At 39.8% G+C, this 26,375-nt stretch overlaps 1 protein-coding gene and 1 pseudogene across 9 annotated transcripts; both read left to right on the top strand.

Annotated features, from left to right (window-relative positions):
• Positions 1-816: 816 nt before the first annotated feature.
• ubap2l (ubiquitin associated protein 2-like) lies at positions 817-21,733 on the top strand. 9 transcript variants are annotated; one of them, XM_026289764.1, is made up of 31 exons: positions 817-916; positions 2,609-2,746; positions 3,893-3,970; positions 4,389-4,499; positions 4,703-4,877; positions 5,652-5,747; positions 6,052-6,097; positions 7,609-7,653; positions 7,974-8,080; positions 8,213-8,272; positions 8,354-8,406; positions 8,483-8,568; positions 8,849-9,029; positions 9,242-9,307; positions 9,397-9,598; positions 9,682-10,004; positions 10,109-10,287; positions 10,850-10,970; positions 11,068-11,107; positions 11,285-11,477; positions 11,562-11,628; positions 11,797-12,124; positions 12,653-12,741; positions 12,832-12,885; positions 12,993-13,074; positions 13,192-13,412; positions 14,979-15,084; positions 18,314-18,445; positions 19,714-19,781; positions 19,865-20,059; positions 20,331-21,733. In XM_026289764.1, exons 2-31 carry the CDS (start codon positions 2,651-2,653, stop codon positions 20,424-20,426), a joined length of 3,696 nt encoding a protein of 1,231 aa, XP_026145549.1. In that variant the 5' UTR covers positions 817-916; positions 2,609-2,650; the 3' UTR covers positions 20,427-21,733. The 9 variants fall into 9 exon arrangements, with proteins under 9 accessions (XP_026145549.1, XP_026145547.1, XP_026145551.1 ...); XM_026289762.1 differs by lacking the exon at positions 817-916 and adding an exon at positions 923-1,085; XM_026289766.1 differs by lacking the exon at positions 817-916 and adding an exon at positions 923-1,085 and having other exon boundaries at positions 11,291-11,477.
• A 700-nt stretch (positions 21,734-22,433) lies between these two features.
• On the top strand, positions 22,434-25,193 carry LOC113119982 (HCLS1-associated protein X-1-like; annotated as a pseudogene).
• The last annotated feature ends 1,182 nt before the right edge of the window (positions 25,194-26,375 follow it).

Below are 26,375 nucleotides of genomic sequence, written 5' to 3' on the forward strand. Positions count from 1 at the left end.
CCGTTGGATCATAATTATTAGATAATGTATTGAGACTATTTTTGATTACTTTTAAATTGCTTTTGACCTAACTAGTAAATATATATATTCTTTGTCATCAGCATCATTAAACATTTTGCCAAGTTTCCTCAAAGAACTGTAAGGATTTGTGAGGTAATGAAAAGCTAATAATTAAATATAAAATGAAACTAATAGTGTGGCCTTTTCTTTTTTAATGTAATTGTAACTAACTATATAGTGGATGGTGTGTGAAATTTCATAAAACTTTTTTTTTAAAGGAGAATTTAAGAGAGAAAAACAAGAATTATAGTGAATCTATGAAAAATGTATTGCCTTTGTGTAATATATAATCATGTAATCTAGAAATAACTAACTGTAATCTGATTAGGAACACTTTAAAATGTAACATAAAATCCAATTACAAATACTGAATATTTGGAAACTGATTACATAATCCAACTTACATGTAATCAGTTACTACCCAGCTATGGTTACAAGCAGCTAGTTTTAGCTACAAAATGTTTGTATGTGAATGATGATTAGGTCACAAACTAGTTAACCTACCGACCAACAGCTACATTTGCAACCATGTTAACTATTCTGTTCCTTTTTGTTTTTTTATTGTAAATAAATAAATAACTTACTATTCAAATTAGTTTCAAGTTCATATTTTACTATTTTGCACGGAATATGTATGTATTTGTGACATCAGTATTAATGATCAGGTTGATTTTGCATAAGAAATACCCAACTGCAACTTCCGGGTAAATGATTATATATTGCATAATGGTGTTTAAATTGTTATATATACATGCGTGCGTTGTCATCACGTGGTTGCACTCTGCGCGTGAAGCCGCAGTGGTTGTGACAAACCACGTGACGCGGTGATCCGGGTGTCAGTGTGGAAGAGAAACAGGTAAATTTTGAGACTCTGGTTTATTGTCTGCGCGAGTCGGTTCGGCCTTGTTGTCGGCTTTGGGGAATTGATTTAGGACGCAAAAGAGTTCGTGGTTTGTTTCCTTCTGATTAGAAGGTCGATAATAAAGCGTTATCTCCACATTTCTGACATCCAGCCGGGTCTTTTGGTTAGTACCTCGCCTGTTGTTCATTTTTGTCATTTTGGGGCCTGTAGGCCTCGGTGAAACCTCGGTGTCGAGTGTACAGGTGGACCGACGGGAGCGCGCCTCGTCCCGGGCGGTTTGTGCCTTCCAGTTTTTGCAGATGCAAAATATTATCGTTTCGATTAATCTAACGAACAATTCACCCAACTATTCTTTCATCTACGCTGTGAAACCATATTGACTAGCAACCGGAAAAGTTTAATTTTTGGGCAGCAGCATAATGATGCCCGATAACCGGCCATGAGTTTATTACACGCGACCAGAGCGGAAGCCACCCATCACCTGCATCTTATCTATTTTTATTTAACTTATCAATAACCTGTTAAGACTGTAAAAACAGTGTATGTGTTCATGTCGTATCGTTAGATCTGCATGTTTGCTTTTATATCGATTTGTTTTGCAAGGCCCATTCCCTGGTCTTATCAATCATAGTCCTTCACCTCATAAGATTATTTTTTTCTATTATTAACCAAGTTTATACAGTTGCTTGCTTTTTAGTCGGTAAGTTAATATGGGATTCCCAGTATGCAGATCCAATGTAGAGCACTACAGGTAATGTAGGTTACCTTTTGGATGCTTACATTAATACTTTTAGCCAATGTTTATGTTGAAGTGCATGGAAACGAATGCCTTTTATATGCTACTTTTCCTAGACACGTTCCTTGTTGTATATGTCCTTGTGTTATTTACTGTATGGAATGGTGCGAGTGCTGAAGAAATATAAAATGACGTGCTGATACTTTCACCTATTGCCTGAGTGTTCACGTCTCTAACATGGTTTAATTTTGACAGCTACATCCTCGCCCTCATCCGGTTCAAAGGCCGTTGAGGTTTTTTTGTTGTTCAGTTTTGTCCGTTAAAACACGTCGTCTGTCTGTTTTCCCGCGGCTAGTCCCGCGTGTTTCTTTCACGCTGGCTGATTCTGTGCGTGACTAAAGTGCGCAGTTCCTTCTTCCACCACATGCCCCGCATTTCCTTATGCACAGAGCTGCTACGGTGGGCTTTTTGGCATAACCACACATGCAACATTTCGCAACTTGCATAAGGTGGACAACTTTTGGTGTGATTTTATCGAAATGTGAAGTGTTACGGTGTTTTTGTGTGTGTTTTTAAAAAATCTTTAAACTGAGCACCGGAAGCGCGTTTATGGTTGACCTGTTGCACCTTGAATTGTAAACAGTATTTGGTCTTGTTTTTCACGTGCGATAGTTGCGCAAAGCTTTCGAAGTTCCTAGAATTATGTTTATTTTGTTGTTCTTGTAAACTTAGGCCGTGGTTTTATGGGTAACGTCAGTCCGTCAGGCACGCGACGTTGTTTACTTCCATTTTTGGCTCATCAAAATGGCTACACACGGTGTATCTTTGTTTTTTTGCATGCATAGTTAATGTTAATGTGGTTGTCGAGACCGTGTGATGATTTTACTATTGTTATTTAAAGTTTCTGATGAGCTATCAGTAACACTTTCACATCTGCTTCTCTTTTAAAGGTGTTATTCCTTTGTAAATACTGTTATTTGTATATACTGTAAATGATGACTTCAGTGGGCGGAAGCCGGACCCGGGGCAACTGGGAGCAGACACCGGGTCAGACACAGAGCCAGTCACAGCACAAGCAGAGGCCTCAGGTAAGTTCACAAATGCTAGCTTGTATTGATTAATTGATTAATAGTGATGTTAGCTATGTTTTGCCACACCTCCAAAGCCCCATTTAACCTACCACAAACAAAAACTGGCTACACATTTCCACCTATAACATGGTAATCTTGGGCCAGAAACTGCAACCGGCATAAGTAAATGAGGTAATTGATTTAACTTTTCTCGTCTTCCCAAAACATTTATAGACATTACATGACTGAATTATGACAGTTATAACTTTTGATGGGTGCGTCAAAACTAGATTGATCCTAAATTAAATATAATTGGATGTTAAAATGAGACGAAATCTTTTAATTGTCAGGTAATGTCTGCATGTTCTCAAGTTTTGCTGACTATGAGCACCATTTCAGTAGAAAACTGGTATCAGTGGCATCCATCAGTCTGAGACTTTTTCTCTGAGTCACTGCAGTCCATCACTCGTTCTTCTAAATTAAATTAAGGGCTTTAGAAATAAATCATACATTTATGCCTAAGCAAATGCAAAGTCTGACCTATTTTTCCTCCGCTGTATTCTGGCCTGCTTGGGTGGAGGGATAGACAGAATTTTATCTAAAAACATCTTTAATGCGCAAAATCATAGACAAGGCTTAAACCTGGTCCAGGACTGTCTTAACTGAAAGAAACTTGCAATGACATATCTTCAAATATGTTATTGCCGATTATTTGTATCAAGGTGCACACCAGCAATGTTTTATCTATGGCACATTTAAAAATAACTTCTTCAGTATTCTAATTCAGCCTCAATCTACACCCTGTCTGTGAAAACCGGCCTAAAAGTCTGAATTCAGACTTGAATGTCTTTGCAGCAAGCGGTTGTATTATAATTGATCATGTTGGAATATGTACAAGAAGCCAGCTCACTTGTAAAGATTTAAAATTTTCCATGAATGGCTGTCCACGCTTTTTCATCACTAATGTTTTACTGCATGTATTAAGTAAGTCCTGACAGTAGTTTTTCAACGCCAAAAGAGGGCTTGCACTGGGGCAAACTGTTAGTAAATCCGGCATCGAGACCCGGTTAAATGTCTTCTCATAAATGAGGCAGGTATTCATTGCTGTATGTTTCACACCTGTTATGGAATCAGACTTAATCATTTTCTCCATTGTTTGTTCAGGCCACCGCTGAGCAGATCCGACTCGCGCAGATGATCTCGGACCATAATGATGCAGACTTTGAAGAGAAGGTCAAACAGGTGAGTAGGAATGACATTTGTTGGCTCAAAAGAAAATAATGGCAGATTCTGCTTTACCTCCATCAAACAGTCCCTTTTATTAAGAAAATTTGACGGTAGCTTTTAATCAGTTTTCCCTTGCAGTTTCATTCTGGGTCACTTAGTGCACACAGAAGTTCCCTCTCTGCTTTCATTATAGCTCTGACAGGGACCATCTGTGCTAGAGTAAAGTTTGAGCTACTACCGGATGCTCTCTCTCAGTCTCCGTCTGAGTTAGAGAGCAACATAAAGCTCTGACATCTCACAGTTCACTCAAAGCTTTCATCAGTCCCCTCGGCCACTTCCGTTTTATCATTTTACCTTTCAAATATATGGCCTAACTTAAGTCATACAACCACATGACTTTAAATGCTTCTCGTTGCTCCTTTTCTCTTTCTAGCTGGTTGACATCACAGGAAAGGATCAGGATGAGTCCATGATAGCGCTTCATGACTGCAACGGAGACGTGAACAGAGCCATCAACGTCCTGTTGGAGGGCAGCCCTGACACTGTGAGTTCAGGCTTGACTTTTTTTTTTTTTCTTTCAGTTACTGAAAATAATTAGAATCTGAAAACAATTGTAATAGTTTAACTATAATGATACTGTTTTAAAGAGTTGCTCACTGTGTATTTATATTAGTATTTAGATCTGATTCAAAGACTTCATCCATTCATCCTTCTTTTTACATGTTAAATTTGCTCTTTGCTTTGCAGGACTCATGGGAGATGGTTGGAAAGAAGAAAGGAGTTTCAGGTCAGAAGGAAAGCGCACAGACCGATGGAGGAGATGAAGGGAAGGAGAACCGAGAGAAAGGAGGAGAAAGAGATGTGGCACGTCGCAGAGGAGGGGCCCCGCGGAGGGGCCGTGGAGCCAGCCGTGGGCGAGATTGTGAGTGTAGATATTGCTTATGCTTTTGTTGATGCTCCTTATTTTAGTCTGAAAGACTTCATGCCACGGTTTTCCTATTAGATGAGGCATTTAGTAAAAAAAAAAAAAAGCTAAATTTCCTTGGGCCATTTAAGAGAACTGTACTTTCTTAATATGCAGTCAGTCTTTTCAATGCCTCAGGACAGACTGCAGCACACCACAATCCCTTCACTGCTCTCTCTGTAGTGCTGAAGGGACAGTGTGTGCCACAGTAAAGTTTGAGCTGCTACCGGATACTCTCTCTCAGTCTCCGTCTGAGGTAGAGAGCAACATAAGGCTCATATACTTTGACTCAAGTCTTGTGGTTTAGTCTATAGTCTTTCTTTGAGAGCTGATGGTCTGTAAAATGCATTCACATGTATGTTTAAATCGGAAGCTTGGGCTGCCCAGTCAAAGTGAAGTTGTAAAACAATAGATACTATTCCTAAACACTGAAAGAACTAATTATAAAATGTTTGCCAAGCATTTAGCTTTAGCTTTTACAATAGCTGCTTTTAACCTTCCTCAGTATAAACTTGCATGCCACTTAATGCATCTATTTCAGAGTAGAAAAAAAGGGAAAGGAAAGTGACCTTGTATACGCTGAGACCAAACTTGGGCTTCTTATTCTTCCTTTTTTTAGGTGTGAGTTTTAATAGGAGTGCTAATGGAGTCTTAAAGGGATAGTTTTTACATTTATTCCCTCTCTTCTATTGTTTTCTTCATCTCCTTCCATTCTTTGTTTCTTCTCTTCAGTCCGTGGGCAGGAGAATGGGTTGGATGGGGCCAAGGCAGGTGGAGTTGCAGGCAGAGGAATGGAGCGAGGCCGTCGGGGAAGAGGCAGAGGAAGAGGCGAGTACTACTGTTGATAATGATTTAATATAGGTATGCACGATAAATATCAGCCAATAATTAATGTGCATCTCGTCAGTAAATCCAGTGATCTTATCAGTGTTAAATTCCATCAGGTGCATGATTTCACATAGAGCAGCTGTTACTACACCGAGCCGATGTTAACTGACAAGCTCCGAAAATCCATCGATTAGATAGATAACCGGATTTACTGACGAGATGCACATTATTTATCGTGCACCCCTAATTTATTATAATAAAAAAGGTAGTGGTTTTGGTTTGACTTCATCTTTCTGTCCTGCAGGTGGAGCTGGAAGGCGAGGAGGGAGGTTTTCAGCTCAGGGCATGGGGTAAGCCCTGTGTGCTTCCATTCAGGCTTTTTCTCTTTTTGCATAATCTCTAGAGATCTCCCAGAATGTCAGATTCTGGGAAATGCTAATGGTATCCAGTTAAAATTCATAATTTTGTGCTTCAGAAACTTGTAAGGTATGGTTTTAAGCAGCGAAAGCTGTTCTGTCGAGTCCAACTTGCTGGGTTTAAAGCCTGCTGCTGTGCTTATCTTGACTCTTGTGTGAAACCTTAGCCTGTAAACCTTAAAGATTTTAACATGTTTTCTATGCAGAGGTCTAACCAGGTAAGTAAGAGCTACTGTGGGGTTATTTGCTGCTTTTTGGCGCTATGCCCTTTTAGGCTTGATGACACGGTGCGCTAAATTGATGGTCACTAGGGGTGGGCGGTAGAATCACAGGTAGAAAGGTCAAACTCTAAAATTCTGAGTCATTTGTATTGCTGTTATCAAAATGCTGCTTCAGAGAGTAGAGAATTTCTGTTGCACTCGCTTGATGTTAAGAGAGAAAATGAACAAGATTGCAATACCTGCACTTTTACTACCATTGTCAACATGTAATGAGATGTTTATAGTCAGTGGATTTCCTCAGGAGTTAAATTTGTGCACTGTCATTAAAAAGTTTGGATTATTGTAGTAATTTTCACAATGTTAGTATTTTTACTATATATTTTATTTATTTCTTGTTAAATGAATTATACATGGACATAACACTTTTCAAAAACAAAAGTGAAAATATATATATTTTTTTATTGATAGTCGAATCATTGAAATGTATACAATTAAATAGATTTGACTTATTTTTATTTATTTAAATTCTTATTTTTGGGAATAGTTTTGAGAAACTCCTGACTAAAATAATTGCCCAAAGTGTATATACTGTGATCGTCATTTAGTAAAAATAAAGATACAGATTTCCTGCATAGATTTGTTGCCCACCCCAACAGTAACCAAGATGCATTTTAATATTTTGAAGCGACAGAATTGTCTTTCATACTGTTGTTTAACAATATTAGGAGTTTCACTGTCATTGTAAACATCTAGTTAAGCTTTTTACTGCAATATTGAGTAGGCTAGACTCTAGTCTTGTCACGCCCCTGGACTGGTTTTCTTTTTCTGTCAAGGCCGCCTGGTCACTTTTCTTTGACTTGCAGTCAGGCTTTTTAACTGGCCCCTTTCGCTTGTTTGGTTTGAAGTGTGCTTTTGGATTTTGCATGTGTGGTTTTTAATTCTTGGCCTCTGAAACTGCAGAGTCCCAGTTTAGCCCTGTCTGAGCAGGCAAGTCACATTACTGGCGTAGCCGTTTCAGTCTAAAGCATTGTCTTATGCTTTTACACCTGTAGAGCAGGTGTGGTAATTTGACCAGCTAAGGATGTGAGCACAGTGGTTGCCCTCGCTCTTGCTCTTTCTATTTCTCGTGCACACACTCAAACACGTCTTTGTTCGCACCATGCACCCCCGTATTTCTGCCTGTGTTGAGTTGCTTGTAATTCTCCTTGTTGTTTCTCCCTAAAGCCAGATTGATAAGGGCCCCAGATATGATTTTTCAGGAGATGAGAGGTGAGTTAAATACACTTATGAGCGTGTTGGTTTTGTTTGTGTAGGATCAAAGGGTTTATAGTGGTTAGTTATTGAAGTTTCAGCTTCATATGTGTTTAGTTTCCAGTGGTTTGGTTTCCGGGATTGAGAGTGAGTGGAAAGCACATTTGCGTCTTTGATATAAATTAATTTAGAACGTTATGAGTGTTTTTTTTTTTAGGTCGTAGTGGATCTGTTGGAGTGATTTTTCACATTTTGTTGATGGTCTCTGATGTTATTTCTTGCCTCCCTCATTCACTCAATGTTCCCTCAAAAACCAAAGTTTTAATTTGTTTTTTTAGTACGTTTAACCCAGCGGACTACACTGAGCCAGCCCAAACAGAGGAGAGCTACACAAGCGGCAGCTCTTGGAGTAACACAGGCAACCTGGAACCCGAGGATGGAAACCGTGAGTGATGCCATAAGTGTCTCTTGTAAACCTCTCCTCAGTTCCTGACAGTCTTGACATTTCTTCAGGCTGAAGTACAGTCCATTTAAAACGCATGTATGTAAGAGTTCTGACATCAGTCTGTTTCCACAGGACTTGAGTTTACAGGTGGAGAGGGAACAAACTATCCTCGAAAGTTTGACTCGGCCCCTGGTGAGTCTTGCACTGGCTGCTTTAAGGATTTGTTTACCTGTTTACCTGTCATCGTAAGTGAGCTAAATGTGTGTGTAACAGGTGCTTGGAGAACTGCCACAGAAGAGTGGGGCATGGAGGACTGGAACGAGGATGTGCGTATTTGATCAGACCTAAAACCTGCTTTTCAATTGAAGACTGAGCAAAACTAACTCTTGTTTTGCTTTCTAGTTGTCAGAGACCAAGATATTCACTGCCTCCAGTGTGGCATCCATGCCCGTTCCACAGGAGAATGTCACTATTACTGCAGGACAGAGGTAAGCCAGTGCTGGTTTCAAGGCATCAGTGAAAATCAATTTTTTTTTTTTTTTTGGCTAGGCATACCATTCAGAAGTGAAATATTTTAATGGTCACAACTATCAGAAGTATAATTTTTTTTTAATGCAGACTGTTTTATCTGGAAGGAATGCAATTTTAATACTCAATCACAATACTGTGGCGTGTCTAGATTTTCACAACCTCATTCTAAATATCTATTCATGTACTGCAGTCATGGCATAGAAAAACCTTATTGATGTAAGCATGTTTGATGTTCAGGATTGATCTGGCGGTGTTGCTGGGGAAAACGCCTCCCTCCTCTTCCTCAGAGGCAGAGCCTGCTTCACTTGAAGGCCCACAGCCGCCGTCTCTGTCTCAGTCTTTGGTGTTCAGCAACTCAAAGCAGACAGCATCACTGTCCCAGTCCTCCTCCAGTGCTCCTTACAGCCAGCACAGCATGGTGAGCGAGATTTAATAATAGTCACACAGGTCATGTCATAGCTGTATTTAATGGTCAGTTTTGATTATTATTGTTATTAGTAGTATTTTTGTTTTGGGGCCCATATTTGATCCAATTTAAGTTTAACCTAATACATTTACATTTTTTATTGACGTTAGATTTTTATAATGTTTGTCACCTTTTGGTGTTTATTTTTCATTTTTTGCTCCAAGCCCTTGAGTTATTTCCATTTACTGTCCAGTCAGCATCCAGATATGGCCAGTCAGCATTCAGAACTGGTATTAAGTTCTAAATTAAACATTATCCTACCTAAACTATTTGAAGGCAGCCAAAACATTTGAGTTTTGTGTCTATGTCCTTTCTACAGGTGAGCATGCTCGGTAAGGGTTTTGGTGATGTTGGCGATCCAAAAGGAACCACTGGAGGCTCCACGACTGGTTCTCAGTTTCTGGCACAGATAAAGACGGCCCGAGCTTTGGCCCAGCTAGTAGCCCAGCACTCACAAAGCGGCCCACCCAATGCTGGTCCTTCTACCTGGGATACCAGCCCCACTACACTGGGGCAGTATGGTAAGAGGGCTGACAGGGTTCAAATCACTTCTATGATTGTTCTACACTCTCTGTTAAGTCTTATTCTTCCTCTTTTTCTACAGATATGAAACCTCAAACAGAGCCGGTGCACAGTCCCTTCACCAAACGGCAGCCCTACCAGCCCACTTCCACTTCCTCCTCCATGATGGATGCCTTCTTGCAGGAAAAAGCCACACCTGCTTCCACCACCTCCACCCTACCTCCTCAGTCCACCCCATTGTCATCATTGCCCCAGGCCGTCACCACCCCTCTCCCCAAACCCTCGGGACCCACCCCAGGTCATCAAAACTCTTCCAGCCCAGCCGACCCACAGGCATCCAGCCCACTACCCCTGCATCAGCACAAACTCAAACAGCAGAAGAAGAGGGCTTCCATCACAACCAAGGTCTGGATTCTCAGTTAATTGTGGTCTAAGTTGCTTCGTTGGGATTGATCAACTTTGCTTTATAGAGTTGATCAGTTTGTTTACTCAAATGGTGTGATTTTCAGATTCCAGCCCTAGCAGTGGAGATGCCAGGCTCTGCTGATATATCTGGGCTCAACCTGCAGTTTGGAGCATTACAGTTTGGCTCTGAACCGGTGCTTCCTGAGTACGATGCCTCGGCAGCTGTTGCCACAACAACACCAGGCAGCCAAGGCCAGAACAGCCTTTACACAAGTGCAAGCAAGTGGGTATCTCACATCTGACACTAAAGATTTTATCTGACGCATTCATAGTTTTAAGCACAGGTTAAAATTGGCACCGTTATTAGGGCTGCATGATTTTTTTTTCTTTAAAGCACCAGGTTAGCTGTTTTCTTTGTTGTTTGGCCAAAATTGTGACTGTATATTAATATAATAGCAGTAATAATAATAATAAATAGAGAGAAACATATGAAACAAAATGGTAACTATTGTAGTCAACAAATTATTTAAAAATAAATATTTTTTAATTTGTCAGCATTTCTTCATTTTTAATGTTAAACCATGCTTTATTTGGCGGAAAACTACAGGGAGCTCTTAAAGACTGAATATGACAACATGTTTCATAAGCACTTCTCATTACAAATTTGGGAAGATGGTTGATGCATGTTGCTTTCCATAAATCTATAGGTATCCAAGCTTCTTACAATGCAGTCTTTGGCCTTCTAAAATCATATCATGATTTCAGTTTTATTTGGGTTAATCATGCTGCCCTGATTGTAACAGTCATAAAATGTGTCGATTGATGTTTTTCTGGTTTGTCCACAGTGAGCAAGCAACAGCCCTGTCCCACGCCAGTCAGATGGAGCTTTATGAGCCAAGAGCCAGTCAAACAAGGCGCTATCCTCCTTCTGTGTCCTCCTCACCACAGAAAGACATTCAGTCAAAGGTGAGCGTCAGTCTGGGCTTGTCTATCGGCGTACCACCAGGAGTCTTTTAAGAAAATGACACTTCATCCAAGCAAACCTTTATCTTTCTGATTACAGAATGGTTTCAGTTCGATGCAGACATCACAATCTTTGGAAGGTATAACTTTCAAGTTTTAATAATATGAATCCACCCAACTTTAAACAGCTTGAGCATTTGCTGAGCTTGTTTATAACAAACCGAATGTTATTGTCCGTTGGTGTGGACCGTTTTATTCATCGCTCTTTGTATACAAGCCCCATGCAACATTGTTAAATATCTCATCATCTTTCCTAGCTGCAGCAGGCTCTGCAGTGCCCATGAAACCGGTGTCCGAATCGGTCATCCCACCATTGGTTTCCAACATATCGTCATTGGCTGACCCTTCATGTCCTCCTTCCCTGCTGACTACATCCAGTCAGACACCTCTGAGTGCTCTCGGACACGAAGACACCTCACCCAGCTCACTGGCCACTCCTCAGCACAATAAGTACGCCATTTTGTTTTTGCGTTTCTTCAGAATAATCTGTCTGGATTAGAGAGATTGCTAATAGTACTGCATGCTTCCCATCAGCTCCCTCCCTACACAGCAGAACAGTTTGGTACCTTCTTCTGTTCGCACTTCGAACACAAGTCTGCTGGTGAGTTTGCAACTACAGCGCAAAGTCAATGTGAAATCAGTATGGCCTGTTTACACAATGCATAGTCTTGTTTTGCATGGCATATAATTACTTAATTCTTCCAAAAATTGTCTTGTATTTAATTCATTTTTTTACTCATCTTGTTTGCTCACTGTGATCTCCTCCCAGCACCCAAGTGTGGATGGCGATCCAAGCTTGCACTCGTCTTTCTCATCGGTCTCTGGTGTGACTTCGTCTTCAGTTCCCTCACCCTCTTCAGTTACTTCAGCGGCCCCTGTTTCCCACCATGTTGCCCCCTCTTCATCTGTCAGTTCGGTCTCCGCGCAGTCTGCACTGGGTCCAGTCAGCAGTCTGACCATGGGGTTGAACAGTGGTGCTGGTGTGGTTTCAATGGCCCCGCCTACTGCATCTTCATCATCATCATCATCATCATCTGCTGTTTTGGCCACTGCAGCACCTTCATCTGCCTCATCGTCTCGCAGCGCGGCTGCCTCAGGTAAGAATACCATGACTTAAAATTACTCTTTCTGTGAGAGAGCGTTTCATAGGGTGTCTATATCTGAAGGGGTGGAACCATCTTGTACTGCTTAAATTATATTTATTTTTGTAAATAAAAATAATGAGCAATGCTTCCTTCAAGCATTGGATGAAGCTGTGGTCAGGATGCTGGACAATGATTCACTGAAACTCCTTGCAGCTCTTCTGCACCCAGCTACTATTTCCGCCTGTTTTCAGTTATCAAAGACACAACACACCCAATGGGCAGAAATGCTAATTTATTTCCATGCATGGAAGAAAACCCCAGATACACTGGAATTTGGTGATATTAATCTGTAGTAACACACAGATGATTTTGTGGAATGACCCACTATTTTTAATAAACTGATGCAGAATCATTATGCATCATTGTCAACATTACTTTCATTATCTCAGATGTGTGTAAATCAAAACTTGGGAAATGCTTGATGTAACCGGATAAAACCATTTCAATATAATTTGATTGTATGCTGCTTCGTCTAAACAGGGAAAGCACCTCCAAACCTGCCTCCTGGAGTGCCGCCCTTGCTGCCCAACCCTTACATCATGGCTCCCGGGCTGCTTCACCCATACCCAGTGAGTGTTTTTCTGTTGTCGCTTCTGAACTCTTTAAGCAAGCTTTATTTGTTATATTGTTTTAGCTCACAAACCTCTTCTATCCTGCAGCCTCAAATGTATGGCTACGATGACTTACAGATGCTGCAGACCAGGATACCACTGGTGAGATGTTGTTACTATTTGATTAGCTGAAGTATTTGATATGAAAACAGCAGTGCTGGATTTGTTTGTAGCATATGAAGTTGAGACACTGTTTTCTCCTCCTGCAGGACTATTACAGCATCCCATTTGCTACTCCAACCACAGCACTGACTGGCAGGGAAGGCAGTTTGACAGGCAACCCTTATTCTGGTAAGTACACTCAAGTTTGGTTTGTGCATTGCATTCAGTGTCTGGTGAGGAGAATCTTAGAATTTTGAGCCAAATGCTAAATTTCCTGAAATGCTGTTTCTAAAATCTTATCTTTAGCTGGCGACCTGTCGAAGTTTGGCCGTGGTGATGCGTCATCTCCTGCCCCAGCCACAACATTGGCCCAACCCCAACAGACCCAGACACAAACGCACCACACCACCCAGCAGCCCTTCCTTAACCCAGCCCTTCCACCGGGATACAGCTATACAAGCCTGCCCTATTATACTGGCGTGCCTGGTCTGCCCAACACCTTCCAGTACGGCCCTGCCATGTTTCCAGTAAGCGTTCATAATGTCTTTTGACAGCCAAGTTGAAGCTTCTCTGTGCCTGCTCAAAATTCAGTGTGAAGGAACTAGTGGTCTTCACGGGTCCACTTGGATCCAAAGACCAGAGGTCTGACCCGAGCTATTCGGGTCCACAACTTCGAGTACTTCGGACACAGGTCGGGTTCGGTATTAGCAGTCTCGGGTAATTTAAAATAAACATGCTTCTTCCAAATAGACCTAATTAGACCCAAATTCTTTTCAAATATCCTGAATGCATAGGCTACTTTCGTGTTAAGTGAGGAATGCACGTAGAAAAGGAGCATACGTTTGTAACCTTGCACACAAAAATCTTCTAGATCTGAGATCCATCAGGAAAATCCATTCACTATGCTGCCTGTTCATATAAGCCTTTTCTTTTTTGTGTGCAGAGCCTTTCGCTGGAGATCAGGTTGCAGTCAATACTAGCAAATCCATTAATTATTAGGGTATCCATTTATTTTTTATCAAACTTTCACGGTTATTTTTCAACCCACTGGTCACATTTGAAAGCTGAGCTCAGAAATAACTTGTATCCATCAGGCAGGCACTAATATAAAGTAGTCTAATTGTAAATTGAATAAATGTTAAAGAAAAAGCGGCCAAATCAGTCAGCTGGGCACTGGGATTTTTCCTGACTCTGGGGCTGCAGGCTGTACACAAGTCAGTACCTTTTACATTTCGGGGCCAGTCGGTTTGAAATTAAATGTCGTCAGACTCTGATCTAATTTGTTTTTTTTGTTTTTTTTAATACATTTTCTGCATGTCGGTTCGGGTAAGAAGTGATTCGGGATGGGTACAGATTTTAGGACCCGAGAAGACTTCTAGAAGGAACCGCACATCTTAAAGGCCGGACTGAATTATGCCTGCTTTGACCATGGGTTTGGGCCTCTAGTGTCAAAGTATACAGTTGTAATTACATTGTGAATAAATATTTATGACACCATTGAGGAGCTATAAATAGTCTGCCTAAGCACTGCTACTTCAGAAGCTCTTTTGTGCCTCCTTTTGAGGTCTAAATTTGGCATTAGATGACTTAACATTGACATTACTGCCAAGTCATATTTATTCACGTCTTTTAAGTGATGATCTCTTTAATTTCCTAGACTCTTTTAATTTTCTAAAATGTATTACACCATGTTTCTCACTAAGAATACCCACATGGAAGATGCATTTACTTTTTGCATCTAGAACAGACAATCAGCATCTCAACTAACAAACACACAACTCATCAACTGGTCCCTGTTCTACTTTATTCCTCTGCAATCCATTACGCTTGTATGTCTGCTTCAATACAGTAGAAATTGTCACATACTTTTGTTTTATTGTGACTCCTTGTGAAAATCTCAGCCAAATCAACTGAGAACTCTATTTTGGCAGAAAGGGACCCCCAGAACAAGATTTTAACAGGCAATTTTTGACCACAAACGGATGGGAAACCAATGGGAAAAAAAACAATTAGCAATTGGGCTGGTCTTGTTTTTTACTGATGTGACAACCTTGCTGTGACTTTTAAAGGAGTGTTTTTGAATGTTCCTCCAGGTGGCTCCTACCTCCTCTAAACAGCACGGTGTGAATGTCGGTGTCAGTGCATCTGCAGCACCCTTCCAGCAAGCTAGTGGTTATGGATCACATGGATACAGCACTGGTAATGCATTTTCTTTTGTTCATGCAGCATTTAAAATATAGTAAAAACGGTCAGATGCATAGTAGGTCTCATAGTCATGTAAGTTTACAAGCCATGTAAAACTAAACTAGCTCGGTCACCTCTAAACCCTGCATTGGCCAAGTCTGTTCTTTTTCTTGTCTGTGAAGTTGAAGCATGAGAAAATGCATCTCACGGTAAAGGTATAACCCCGGGGTTCTCAACAGGTGACCCGTCTGCATTAATTTTGTGGGCCGCATCATGCCTAGGATTAATGTGTTATTATAATTTGCGCTCAAAATATTAGGCAGTTAAATTTTATTTTTATTAAATGTATACATTCACAGTAGTAAAAGCTGCTCAGTCTCTGCAAGCACTATAACTAACATGCAGTTAAAAAGCAACATGCCCCAAATAACTTATAAGAGAAGTGCCAAACAACTTAAGAGGACATTTAATAACATGATTTTACTTCACAACATCAGACGAGTGTTTGAAATAACCTCATTTTGTGAGCTGATGTGTGGTTTTTGTCACACACGAGGCAGATAATATATTCTATATATTCATTTAAATGCTATGTCGATTAGCAGTGGATTATAAATATACTTTATTATGAAAATAACAGAAATGGCTTGAAGAACAGAGGCAAACAATATCGTCGAGTCATGTTTACTGTTGGATATTGTTGGATATTTGAATAAATGGCCAGGTCACGAACAGATTCATTCACCCATGCAATCTTGTTCATAAATGACAGGATTCAGCTATGTCTATTAAAGGGGGGGGTGAAATGCTCGTTTTCACTCAATATCCTGTTAATCTTGAGTACCTATAGAGTAGTACTGCATCCTTCATAACTCCAAAAAGTCTTTAGTTTTATTATATTCATAAGAGAAAGATAGTCTGTACCGATTTTTCCCAGAAAAACACGAGCGCCTGGAGGCGTGACGTGTGGGCGGAGCTAAAGAATCGCGAGCGCGAATAAGCTTTTGCGTTGAGCTCGTTTGGAAGTTGTGACATTTACCGTGAGGACAAAACCAACCAAAACAAACCATGGCTAACAGTCAGATTCAGCATATATTTATGATCCAGAATCAGATCCAGAGGCTGAAATTTAACAAGAGCAGCATCAGCAAAGGCGTCTCTATGTGGTATGTACTGAAACTGTTCCACTTTGTCGTCTTTTTTTTTTTTTTTTTTTTAAGCTGTACATGTGGAAAGTGCAGTTTGATGACAACATCGCATGTTGTTTACTTGATGTGCTTACGCGCCGATAGCTAAATTAACAACACAGAGATATTTGAAGCAGTTTTACTCACCGCCTGCGGTTCCAACACACGATCGTGACCCTTTTTCGTTGGGACTCCATTATCCTTAAGAAATAAACAATATGCAAATCCGGCGTCAAACTGGGCCTTGTTTGTAAAACAAGCATCTTCGAAATGCAGGGAACAAACACAAACACTTGCACAACTCCGTTGATGCTCTGTAAAAATAAACTCCATCCACTGGTCCCTTAATGCTGTTTCTCTTTTGGTAATCTGTGCAGGGTTGTCTTGCCCTGGCAACCAAAAACACACTCCTTTTGTGACATTTCGCGACGCTCTGATCAGTGAAGTATGTTGTACTCTCAGTGCGCTGCTATACGGGAGCGTGCGCTCTTCCGGGAGAAGTGCCCTCAGGACCCATATAAGGAAATTCCGCTCCATCTAACATCACACAGAGCCATACTCGAAAAAAACTTTCCGAAACTTGTGACAAACCGGAAGTAGTATTTTTTGAACAGAAATACTCCTTCAAACGTACAACTTAATTTTTGAAACTTTGTCCATGTTTAGCATGGGAATCCAACTCTTTAACAGTGTAAAAAAAACTCAGTATGCATGAAATAGCATTTCACCCCCCCCTTTAAAGCCTTGAATCACCTTTGATTTAAATGACATTCAAATCAAAATCGCGCTGCCACTGATCCTGAGAGAGCGGTAGCCTATAGGAAACTGCTTTCAAAAGTATTTTTGTATTGTCATTTCAGTGTTCCAAACATTTAAATATCCTGTTTGGCCTCTGAACTTGAGTACCCCTGGTGTAATCCATAGTACTGCGTCTTGAAAGTTTGGTTTTGCAAAACTAGATGACTTTGAGAATCACAACTGCACTGCATGGAATTTTGTTCTGGACTGGAATTTGTTTTGTGCACAGATGGGCTTAAGCAAGCACTCTAGAGTGCCACCTATGGGTGGGGGTGTAAATCGATACAGCAAAGTATCGTGATATTTTCCACGGCAATACTGTATTGATGCATGGACGCCAATATCGGTCTTTTATTATACTATTTGGTAAAATAATATACATTTCTTTACAGCCCACAAGATGTTGAGGGTTATTTATTTTTTTGGTGAGTTCAGCTGGGTCAACCTTCGGCATGTAAAAGTAAATAAAATTTGCATTGTTTTAAATACCTGTAGTAGCAAAGCAGTGTTTACATTTTGTTTATGTTTACACTGCATTAAGGTGGACTAGGTTAGACTGTAATACAAATGATTGTTTGCCAGGTGCATACAAAATTTGACCGGTTTTCATGAAAGTTTTGGTCAGTTTTTTTTTTTTTTTGGGGGGGGGGGCATAATTTGAAGTTGGCAGAAGGTAATAAATTACTTTAACGCAATATGTTTGAAACTTCAATATTTTATGGTGATAATATCGAATCGTGATTCCCACCCCTAGTTTCTGAGGAACCAGTGGTGTAAGGAGAATGAGGTGGGAGGGAGGTCGCTTGGTTGATGGTGGTGGGTTCACACATGCTTTCCACATGCTGCTTGTTTAATCTTCCACCTCTTTTGAGCACTGTTTGTTTTACCCTTCCATCCCTTTGCACTTAGGCTCTCATTCGATCTCAAGTCTCTTATTCTTTAAATTCTTTGTCCTTGTTTTTCTTCATTCTTTCCTTCCACAAATTCCATTTGTTTTACCTTTTGTTGAACTTTTCCAGCTCCATCTTTATCAGTCCTAATGTTGTTTTTCTATTCTCTTTATTTCCTGACTTGTGCTCTCAAGTCACCAGTATTCTTTTCTGATGAGGCCCCTCCCCCATCTTGCAGAGTCCCTACCTCCATCCCTATGCCCCGCCCCTTCACTCCTCCTCCTCCTCTTCCTCCTCCTCCTGTCTGGCCCTGCCTGGTGTGTGTCTAATGCTGTGGGGCTGGGGCTGTGTGTGTCTGACCGTTTGCAGGCTATGAGGATTTGGGCCAGGCTTCGGCAGGGAGCGGGGATTTCTGTAAGGGTGGCTACGGCACCGCTGTTGTTGCTGCCGCTGCTTCTGCGCAAAACAAGCCTGTCAGCTCCGTCACCGGGCCTGGAGTGGGTGAGTGCAGCCTCACGCTAAAACCCCCGTTTTCCTCTTTCCTCCTCCCATTTCTTTCTTAAGCTCTCTCTCTCTCCCCTCATTTGCTCCTAACTTACTACTGGTCAAGCTCGATGAAGCGGTCACGTTCTGCCTGTCTGGAAGGGTGCAGGACACGCAAGGGTAGAACATCAGTGTTGTTACTCCTGTGACTTGAGACGCCAACATGGTGACAGTCTTTATCACTTTCAAAAAGGGTTTCCTAATAGATGCAAGAAGCCAACTGCCCCAAAAATGCTTCAGTTAGTGGAATGGTTTGAATGGCTTGGTTGTGTTTATTTTAATTTTTTGTTCTGGTAAGCAATTTTTGTTTCTCTGAAATGGGCTAATGTTTACTGTTAGCAGTTCTGATGGGAGCAGTGGTGGTCTCTTATATTTTGATTGTCTTCATCTCAATGAAAATACTTTGATTTTAAATTGTGTTAATAGGTTTTTCATCTTATCATTTTGGCAGCTTGATGATCTGTGCTAAATTTTGTGTTTTGCGTTTGACACTACTTATGGCAGTCTGTGTTCAATGTTTTTTTTTTATTAAGGAAATTGTGTGTGTGTGTGTGTATGCTCTTTTAAATTCCATATATTGGTCAACAATATGATTTGCTTAAACCAAGTTAGGTTAATTTGAAACAATTATTTGCGAATATTGTAACTTAAGCAAACTTTTTATATACTCTATTGCTATTGTTATAAATGCAGTATTTGGTATCTACTTTTAAATGGTATCTTGTGGTTTATAGAGGGGAGTATTGTTTTCAAATGTATAATAAAAATGAAATCATAATTAATATGCTTAAGGGAATTGACCCCATCTTCAATGACTTTTCACAGATTTCTTTAGTCATCTTACGGTTTCTTAAGAACACAACTCATCTGTGTTGGTTCAGTTATTAGTTTTAAGTGTTATTGTAATTATTGCTTTTGTAGCATTTTGTGCCTCATGTAATTCAATTTACTTGTGTGTGTGTGTGTGTGTGTGTGTGTTTTTTTTGCCTCAACTTAGCCTTGAAATTCTGAATGTGGAGCTACAGAAAACAATTTTCCCAAAAATCCTCTTGGAGGAAAACATTCCTATGCTTCCATCTTTAAATATGCATTCTTCATTCACTGGATTTATCAATTTCATACTACTAATCATACACACGTCAGCATTAGAGGGGCAGTCTGTCTCAAGCTAACTGATGTTTTGCTGCTTTCAACAATCACCTTTTTGTGTGAATTTTCTGCTCTAGGTGTCTCTGTGACATCAAGCAACACAGGAGTCCCTGACATTTCAGGGTCTGTTTACACAAAGACGCAGGTGAGCATGCTCGTCATAATAATGTGTTTTTTCTTTGTTTGATTAACTTGGTCACCAAAAGTGTCTTGATCTGACTTCCACAGTCTTTTGAGAAGCAGGGTTTCCACACAGGAACCCCCAGCGCTTCCTTTAGTTTGCCCTCAGCACTTGGGAGTGGCGGCCCCATCAACCCTCCGGCTGCAGCGGGTTACGCTCCAGCCCCTTACATGCACATCCTGACCCCCCATCAGCAGCCCCACTCTCAGATGCTCCACCACCACCTGCAGCAGGACGGACAGGTGAGCTTGCACCAACACGTCTGATTTTTGATTTATATCCGGTTTATAGACCATCATAAAAATAAAAAGCTTGTTCCTTTTATAATTTTTTTTTTTACAATAATTGATTTATTATTATTCTTTTTTTTCTTCTAAATTTTCATGTTTAATTTAGAATATTATAATATAATAATTCTATTTTTTTTTTCGCCCTTTCGAAGTATATTAATAATAATATTTAAAATATGAAATATCTAATTTAGTTTAATATTTCAATTGCTTCCTCTGTCAGAGCGGCTCTGGGCAACGCAGTCAGAATGCCGCGATTCAACAGAAGTCACAGATCAACAAGTCGGGATACAACAGCTACACCTGGGGAGGCAATTGATACCCTGTCCTGCCTCGTCTGGTGTTCCGAAGGCTGGATTAGTGGATCCTTTCCTTTCTCCCCAGATATCTCCCCCTTTTCTCTGTCCTCCACGGCGCTCCCTCGATCTGTGCGGTCACCCTGCAGTACCAATCTCATTCCACTGGTGGTGCTGTGCAAAGAAAGAGAGAGAACTAAGGCGCCGCTCGAAGAAGGGGCACGGGGGAGAAGTCTTAACGGGGAGCGTGATCTCGCAAATATATGGATAGTTACTTAGGCCTTCCTGATCGGAGTATTGAGTATTTGGAGTTTATATTGTGTTCAAAATACAAAAAAGCCCCTCCCCCCCCCCTCTTTTTTTGGCATATGTAACAGATCTGTTTTCTAAAAGGACAAAAGATTTTTTTTTTTTTGCCCTGTTCATTTTCTTTTAACTGATGGATAAAATGAAAAATAGAGGTTTGTTAGAAGGAAGAGGGCTTTTTTTTTTTTTTTTTTCTTCACAGGTTATTTCCCTCCTCTCTGCTTCTTGCTTGATCAGCACCTGCAATCCAAATGTACATGCACCTCCTCTGTTTCTCCCCCTGCAATTAGTTTTTACCAAATTTTATTTTGGGAAAAGATGATATCACTCTAAATCGGCTAGTGCAGTTGTGAAGTTTATTTTTTACCAAATATAAATGGATATTTGAGAAAAAAACAAATGTATAGGTGAGTTCACAGGCTTCGGATCTGTACTGCGCATGTGTGTGCGTTTGGGTTTATTTTGTGTGTGTGAAATGAATGAATTGCAGCATCAGGGTGGCCAGTGTATGAATGTTGTACTTCTTGAATAGGCTTCAGTGTGTATTCCTTTTCAATTTCTTTATTGGAGCCTTATTGTACTCTCCAGATGTGAGAAGTGCACTGGTCACCTTATACTTTATAGACTTAATTTCTGCAAACTGATATATTTTTGGTCCTTATTAACCGCCCTTCCTGTAGCAGGGAGACTGGATTATGTTAAGGCATGACTTTTGACCTCTGCGTTTTGCCATACGCTTGATGTTCTTCATTTGCGATGGGATTCTGAGGTCACCCCCCTGTGTGTTTTTCCACAGCCTTTGTTGTCCTGTCATACCTGCAGTCATTCTCTCCCTGAAATGCGCCACCTTCTGTTCCCAAATATATTCTTTTAGTTATATGATTATTAGAAATGTGCTGATGGACAGAAATGTACTATGGGTATTTCTTTCTTTTTTTTTTTTTTGTACTGTGCGTTTTAAAAAGATTTAAATTGATAAACTTGTCTTGTACATATATATATATATAAAAACACAAGTACTGTAGTATGTTTGTTTGATTGCTTCTTTTCTCCCCTTTTGAATCCTTACACATGGACTTGTTTAGCATTTTTTTTTTGTTTCATAATGTTTTTTTATTTTGTAAAAAAAATATATTATATATAAATATTAAGTAAATAAACAAGAAAAAGACATTTTCATCATTTTTGGATGTGAATGTCTTTTTTAAGAAAACTATGATTGTGTGCCTTTTAACTGAAGTGTGGTTCATTCTTTTATTTTTAGGCCTTTTTGAAATGTTGCTTTGCAGACAATAAACAAAAGTAGCCAAAATCAACATGGGATGGCTAGTTAGCATCATGATACTTTTTAAACATTTATTTATTTAAAATTTACATTAAAAAAATAATAAACGTCTTAATTGATCACATCGTGTTACCATGATTTTGTGAAGTTAACAAATTATATTTTTTTAATCCTCTGTAGTTTTAGAGATATTAGCATTCGATTCTCTTTACAGCACCTAATGTAATTCATTCACGTAAATTCATTTTAAACGTGATAAAAATGTATATACTATTTACCAACTACTGATAGTGTGGTATTATTTATGTTTATCTTACAATTTAATATTTTTAAATTGTATTTCCACATCTCGTAATTTGTATAAATCGATCATGATTGCCAATCACGGCGGGCTTTTATTTTGAAAGGGTTTTCCGGAAGAATGTGCTTCGAGCTCTGATGCAACTGATTGTTATGGTTCCGCTTGTGAAGGATCACTAGATACTGCGTCCTTAAATGAGCGTTTTTGATCCGTTTCATAGGTTTTTCGGGGTTCCCGGTGGTCATTATCGCGATGATGTCCGCAGGTGAGTCTATATAACAGTTTGTAAAAGTGTAAAATCCTCCTTACAGAAGGATCTGTCAATAACATTAAACTAAATAACACATCTTGACAAGACACGCTACGTAGGTAAACATAGTGTATAGTGTGTGTGTGTGTGTGTATAAATTTATATATTATAATTTTTTTTTTTTTGAGGTTTTCTGTTTCTGTATTTGTGTCAATGAAAGTAAACGCTTTGTGAATGTGTTTTCATAACCATACATTTAGAGTGTAGTTTTACTACTATGTGTGTAACGTTAGCCATATGGAACCCAGTACACATTCTCTTTCAGTTTTACTCTGACATGTCAGGGCATAAATAACAGTGGGCCTCATTTATTATTATTATTATAGAATGTGAAAAATAGCAGTAAAGAAGAATGAGAAATCGATCCTCAAAATACATTTTTTTTCATTACCCCGTTATTAGAAGTGAAAGCTCTGTTAGTATTAGTTCTAAACGCAAATCTAAACCGAAGTTGATTTGAAGTGCATTTATTTTTCCTTCTTTTTTCCAGATTAATTCCCTCGTTTAATTCTGAATGTGTTTTGATTAGGGACCCTTTCTTCGATGGGATGATTCACGAATACGATGAAGATGAGAAGGACGGTGGATTTCACCACAATGACTTTAATAGGCCCCATCAGGACCCGTTAGATGATGCCTCCAAATTCGGTTTCAGTTTTGGGCCCGGCGGGATGCGCTTCGAGGAATCTCAGCTGTTCGGCCAGATCTTCAGGGACATGGAGGAGATCTTTGCCAGTTTAGGCCACCTTGATGAGCATAAAGGCATTGGACACAGAGGTGCGTTTGTTTGCTCTGATCCACAAGGATTTTAAAATTGTATTTGTTCAAAGCATTTGTTCAACTTCCATGATTCTTAATTTAGGTTTTGAAAGCTGATTAGGTGGATTTGTATCTTCTCCTGCCCAACAGGTGCTCCATCAGTAGAAGCTCTGCCTCCTCAGGAAGGTGCTGAGAAAGGCAGGGGTCAGACAGGAAGTAGTAACCCGATTAGAGATTTAATGTTGAAGTCTCCTGACAGCCCACCCCTTCCTCCCCCCTCCAAGGCACCAAAGGACAGGGATGCCTCTTCTCCACAGGATCCCTGCAGCCGCTTTCCTCAGCAGAGACCCTTCTCAAAGGTGAACCTATTTACAGATTCAGTGCTTTTAGAGTCTTTTCATGCTGGGTTGTCACCTGATAGTCTTCATTTTATTTTTAGTTTCATGGTCTTTGGAAAGATGGTCTTTTAAAACCAAAAGAGGGAGAGAAAAAAGAGGATGGAGGTAATGCATTTTGAAAAAAAAAAAAAAACATCACTGCAGTATAAAGTTTCAGACTTTTAATTTTGTCTATAATTTTTCTTCTGACAACTCAGATTGTATATGACTGTATGGATTTCTTGACTGATACCATATATAATTAATCCAGAGCTTTTTTCTTCTGGTTCCACTGTCAGATCTGGACTCACAGGTGTCTTCAGGTGGTCTGGATCAGATCTTGACTCCAGCACCTTCACAGCCAAAAATAAGCTCGACTTTTAAGTCTGTTAGTCACCAAGGTGGTGACACCAGATGGAGTGAGTGATCTTTTTATAATTTTGTACTCAAAGTTATTCTGATCAAAATAATGGAGATATTGTAGAGCAGCGCTCAAAATATACCACACATCTTGTGTCCAGATGTTGTCTAACAAGCCTGTGGAACACCTGTTTTTAATTACAGTAATACAGATTGTATGTATTTGTGTGTAGTCGGTAGAAGAAAGGCGAACAGTCAGAGATGGTGAAGGTAATGAAGAGACTACGGTGACCATCTCCGGTCCAGTTGTTCGAGACGGGACACAAGATCAGTCTGGTCCACTCATGCCAGGTTAGTGGTTTCTAGACAACCTTTTAAAAGCGTCCTGTCCCATGTAACGTATGCACTTAAAGGTAAAAGACAAAGAGAATATTTAAAATAGACATTTTATATTTTAGAGGATTTATATAACATCTTATTGACTTTTAAAATGTTTTTATTTACAAATTTTTATGTAATTCAGTATATTCCTCAAGCTTGTGCAATGCTTTGCTCTAGCTTTTCCTGAATAATCATCAGAAAGGTATTTTCTGTGTTTTTTTCAGGTGGATTGAACCCTTCTGTTGACATGCTGGATCATTTCTCAGAGTTTTCGAAGTTCTGCAGAGGCTTTCGAGGCTGAAGAATCAGTGGACGCAAACCAACGGATGATCTCTTTGCATCCTTTCCCAGGAAATTCACCAACTGCAAGCTATGAGAATTATTAGTTGATTTTACATGGTTCACACTGATTGAATAGTTCATTGTCAATGTGGAGATCCATTCTTAATTATTTGAGTGAATAACTTATATTTGCTGCCACAGATTGACCCTAGTAATTTTGCCTACTGCATTTCATTCAGTAAACCCTTTATTGAGAATAGTTTAGGAATTGTATTAACATTGAACCTTGGGTTAGTCGTTAAAGCTGCAGTGTTCTGAAAAGGACTGACTGACAATTATAGTTTGCTGGTAAAGAAGAGCAGATGATAAGACAGAGTTTAAAATATTTGTAAATTGTATTTTCAGTGTTACATAAAGAAATGAAACAGATCTGCCTTTTTTCTCTTTTGTTTTCAGTTATTGTTTTAAAGATGCGCTGCTTTGAGAACAGGTTGGTTTAAAAGGTGATGAACATGGTGAGAATTTTTACGATGTGTCAAAATCCTCAAAATGCAAAGCTTTCCTTGTAAAATGTGAACTGAACAAAGCCAAGCATAACTAGTCAGACTGGATTTAAGCGATTCAAAGAGTATCAAGGATATTGAGTTGTGATGAACTGAAGCTTTTTAAATTATTGTTGAAATTTATGTTGGAGTGGCCATGAAAAGTACACTGAAAATCTTCCTCATGAAGATCCTGGGTTTTTTTATCCTTCCGGTAAGTCCAAAACTTAATTGAAGACTTTAATGTTCGTTCATTTTGATCCTCTACTGATTTTGTACATTTGCCACTGACAAAGAAATTATCAGTCTATAATTTTAATGGTAGGTGTGTTTGAACATTGAGAGACTGAATAACAAGAAAAAAATCCAGAAAATTGCATTTTAATGAGTGAAAAAAGTATTTGACCCCTTGGTAAAACATGACTTAGTACTTGGTTGCAAAAGACTTGTTGGTAATCACAGAGGTCAGATGTTTCTTGTAGTTGGCCACCAGGTTTGCACACATCTCAGGAGAGATTTTGTCCCACTCCTCTTGCAGATCCTCTCTAAGTCTTTAAGGTTTCGAGGCTGACGTTTGGAAAACTCGAACCTTCAGCTCCCTCCACACATTTTTCTATTGGATTGAGGTCTGGAGACTGGCTAGGCCACACCAAGGCATAAAAAGTGCTTCTTGAGCCACTCCTTTGTTGCTTCGGCTGTGTGTTATGGGTCATTGTCATGCTGGAATACTCATCCATGACCCATTTTCGATGACCTGGCTGGCTTCAATGCCCTGGCCCTGATGTTACATGGCCCTGTCCAGTGTCCCTTTGATGCAGGGTTGTCCTATCCCCTTAGGAGAACTACACCCCCAAAGCATAATGTTTCCACCTCTATGTTTGACGGTGGGGATTGTGTTCCTGAGGTCATAGGCAGCATTCGTCCTCCACCAAACACGGCGAGTTGATTTGATGCCAAAGAGCTGGATTTTGGTCTCATCTGACCACAACACCTTCACCCAGTTCTCCTCTGAATTATTGGCAAACTTTAGACTGGCCTGTACATGTGCGTTCTTGAGCAGGGGGACCTT

The sequence above is a fragment of the Carassius auratus genome, chromosome 19, assembly GCF_003368295.1.
Source record: "Carassius auratus strain Wakin chromosome 19, ASM336829v1, whole genome shotgun sequence".
NCBI classification, from domain to species: domain Eukaryota; kingdom Metazoa; phylum Chordata; class Actinopteri; order Cypriniformes; family Cyprinidae; genus Carassius; species Carassius auratus.

Excerpts from the sequence above, each read along its gene's own strand:
- ubap2l (XM_026289764.1), top strand. The coding sequence starts at position 2,651 with ATGATGACTTCAGTGGGCGGAAGCCGGACCCGGGGCAACTGGGAGCAG. Across the intron at positions 2,747-3,892 it reads AGCACAAGCAGAGGCCTCAG|GCCACCGCTGAGCAGATCCG; the intron begins GTAAGTTCACAA and ends TTGTTTGTTCAG. Across the intron at positions 10,288-10,849 it reads CTTTACACAAGTGCAAGCAA|TGAGCAAGCAACAGCCCTGT; the intron begins GTGGGTATCTCA and ends GTTTGTCCACAG.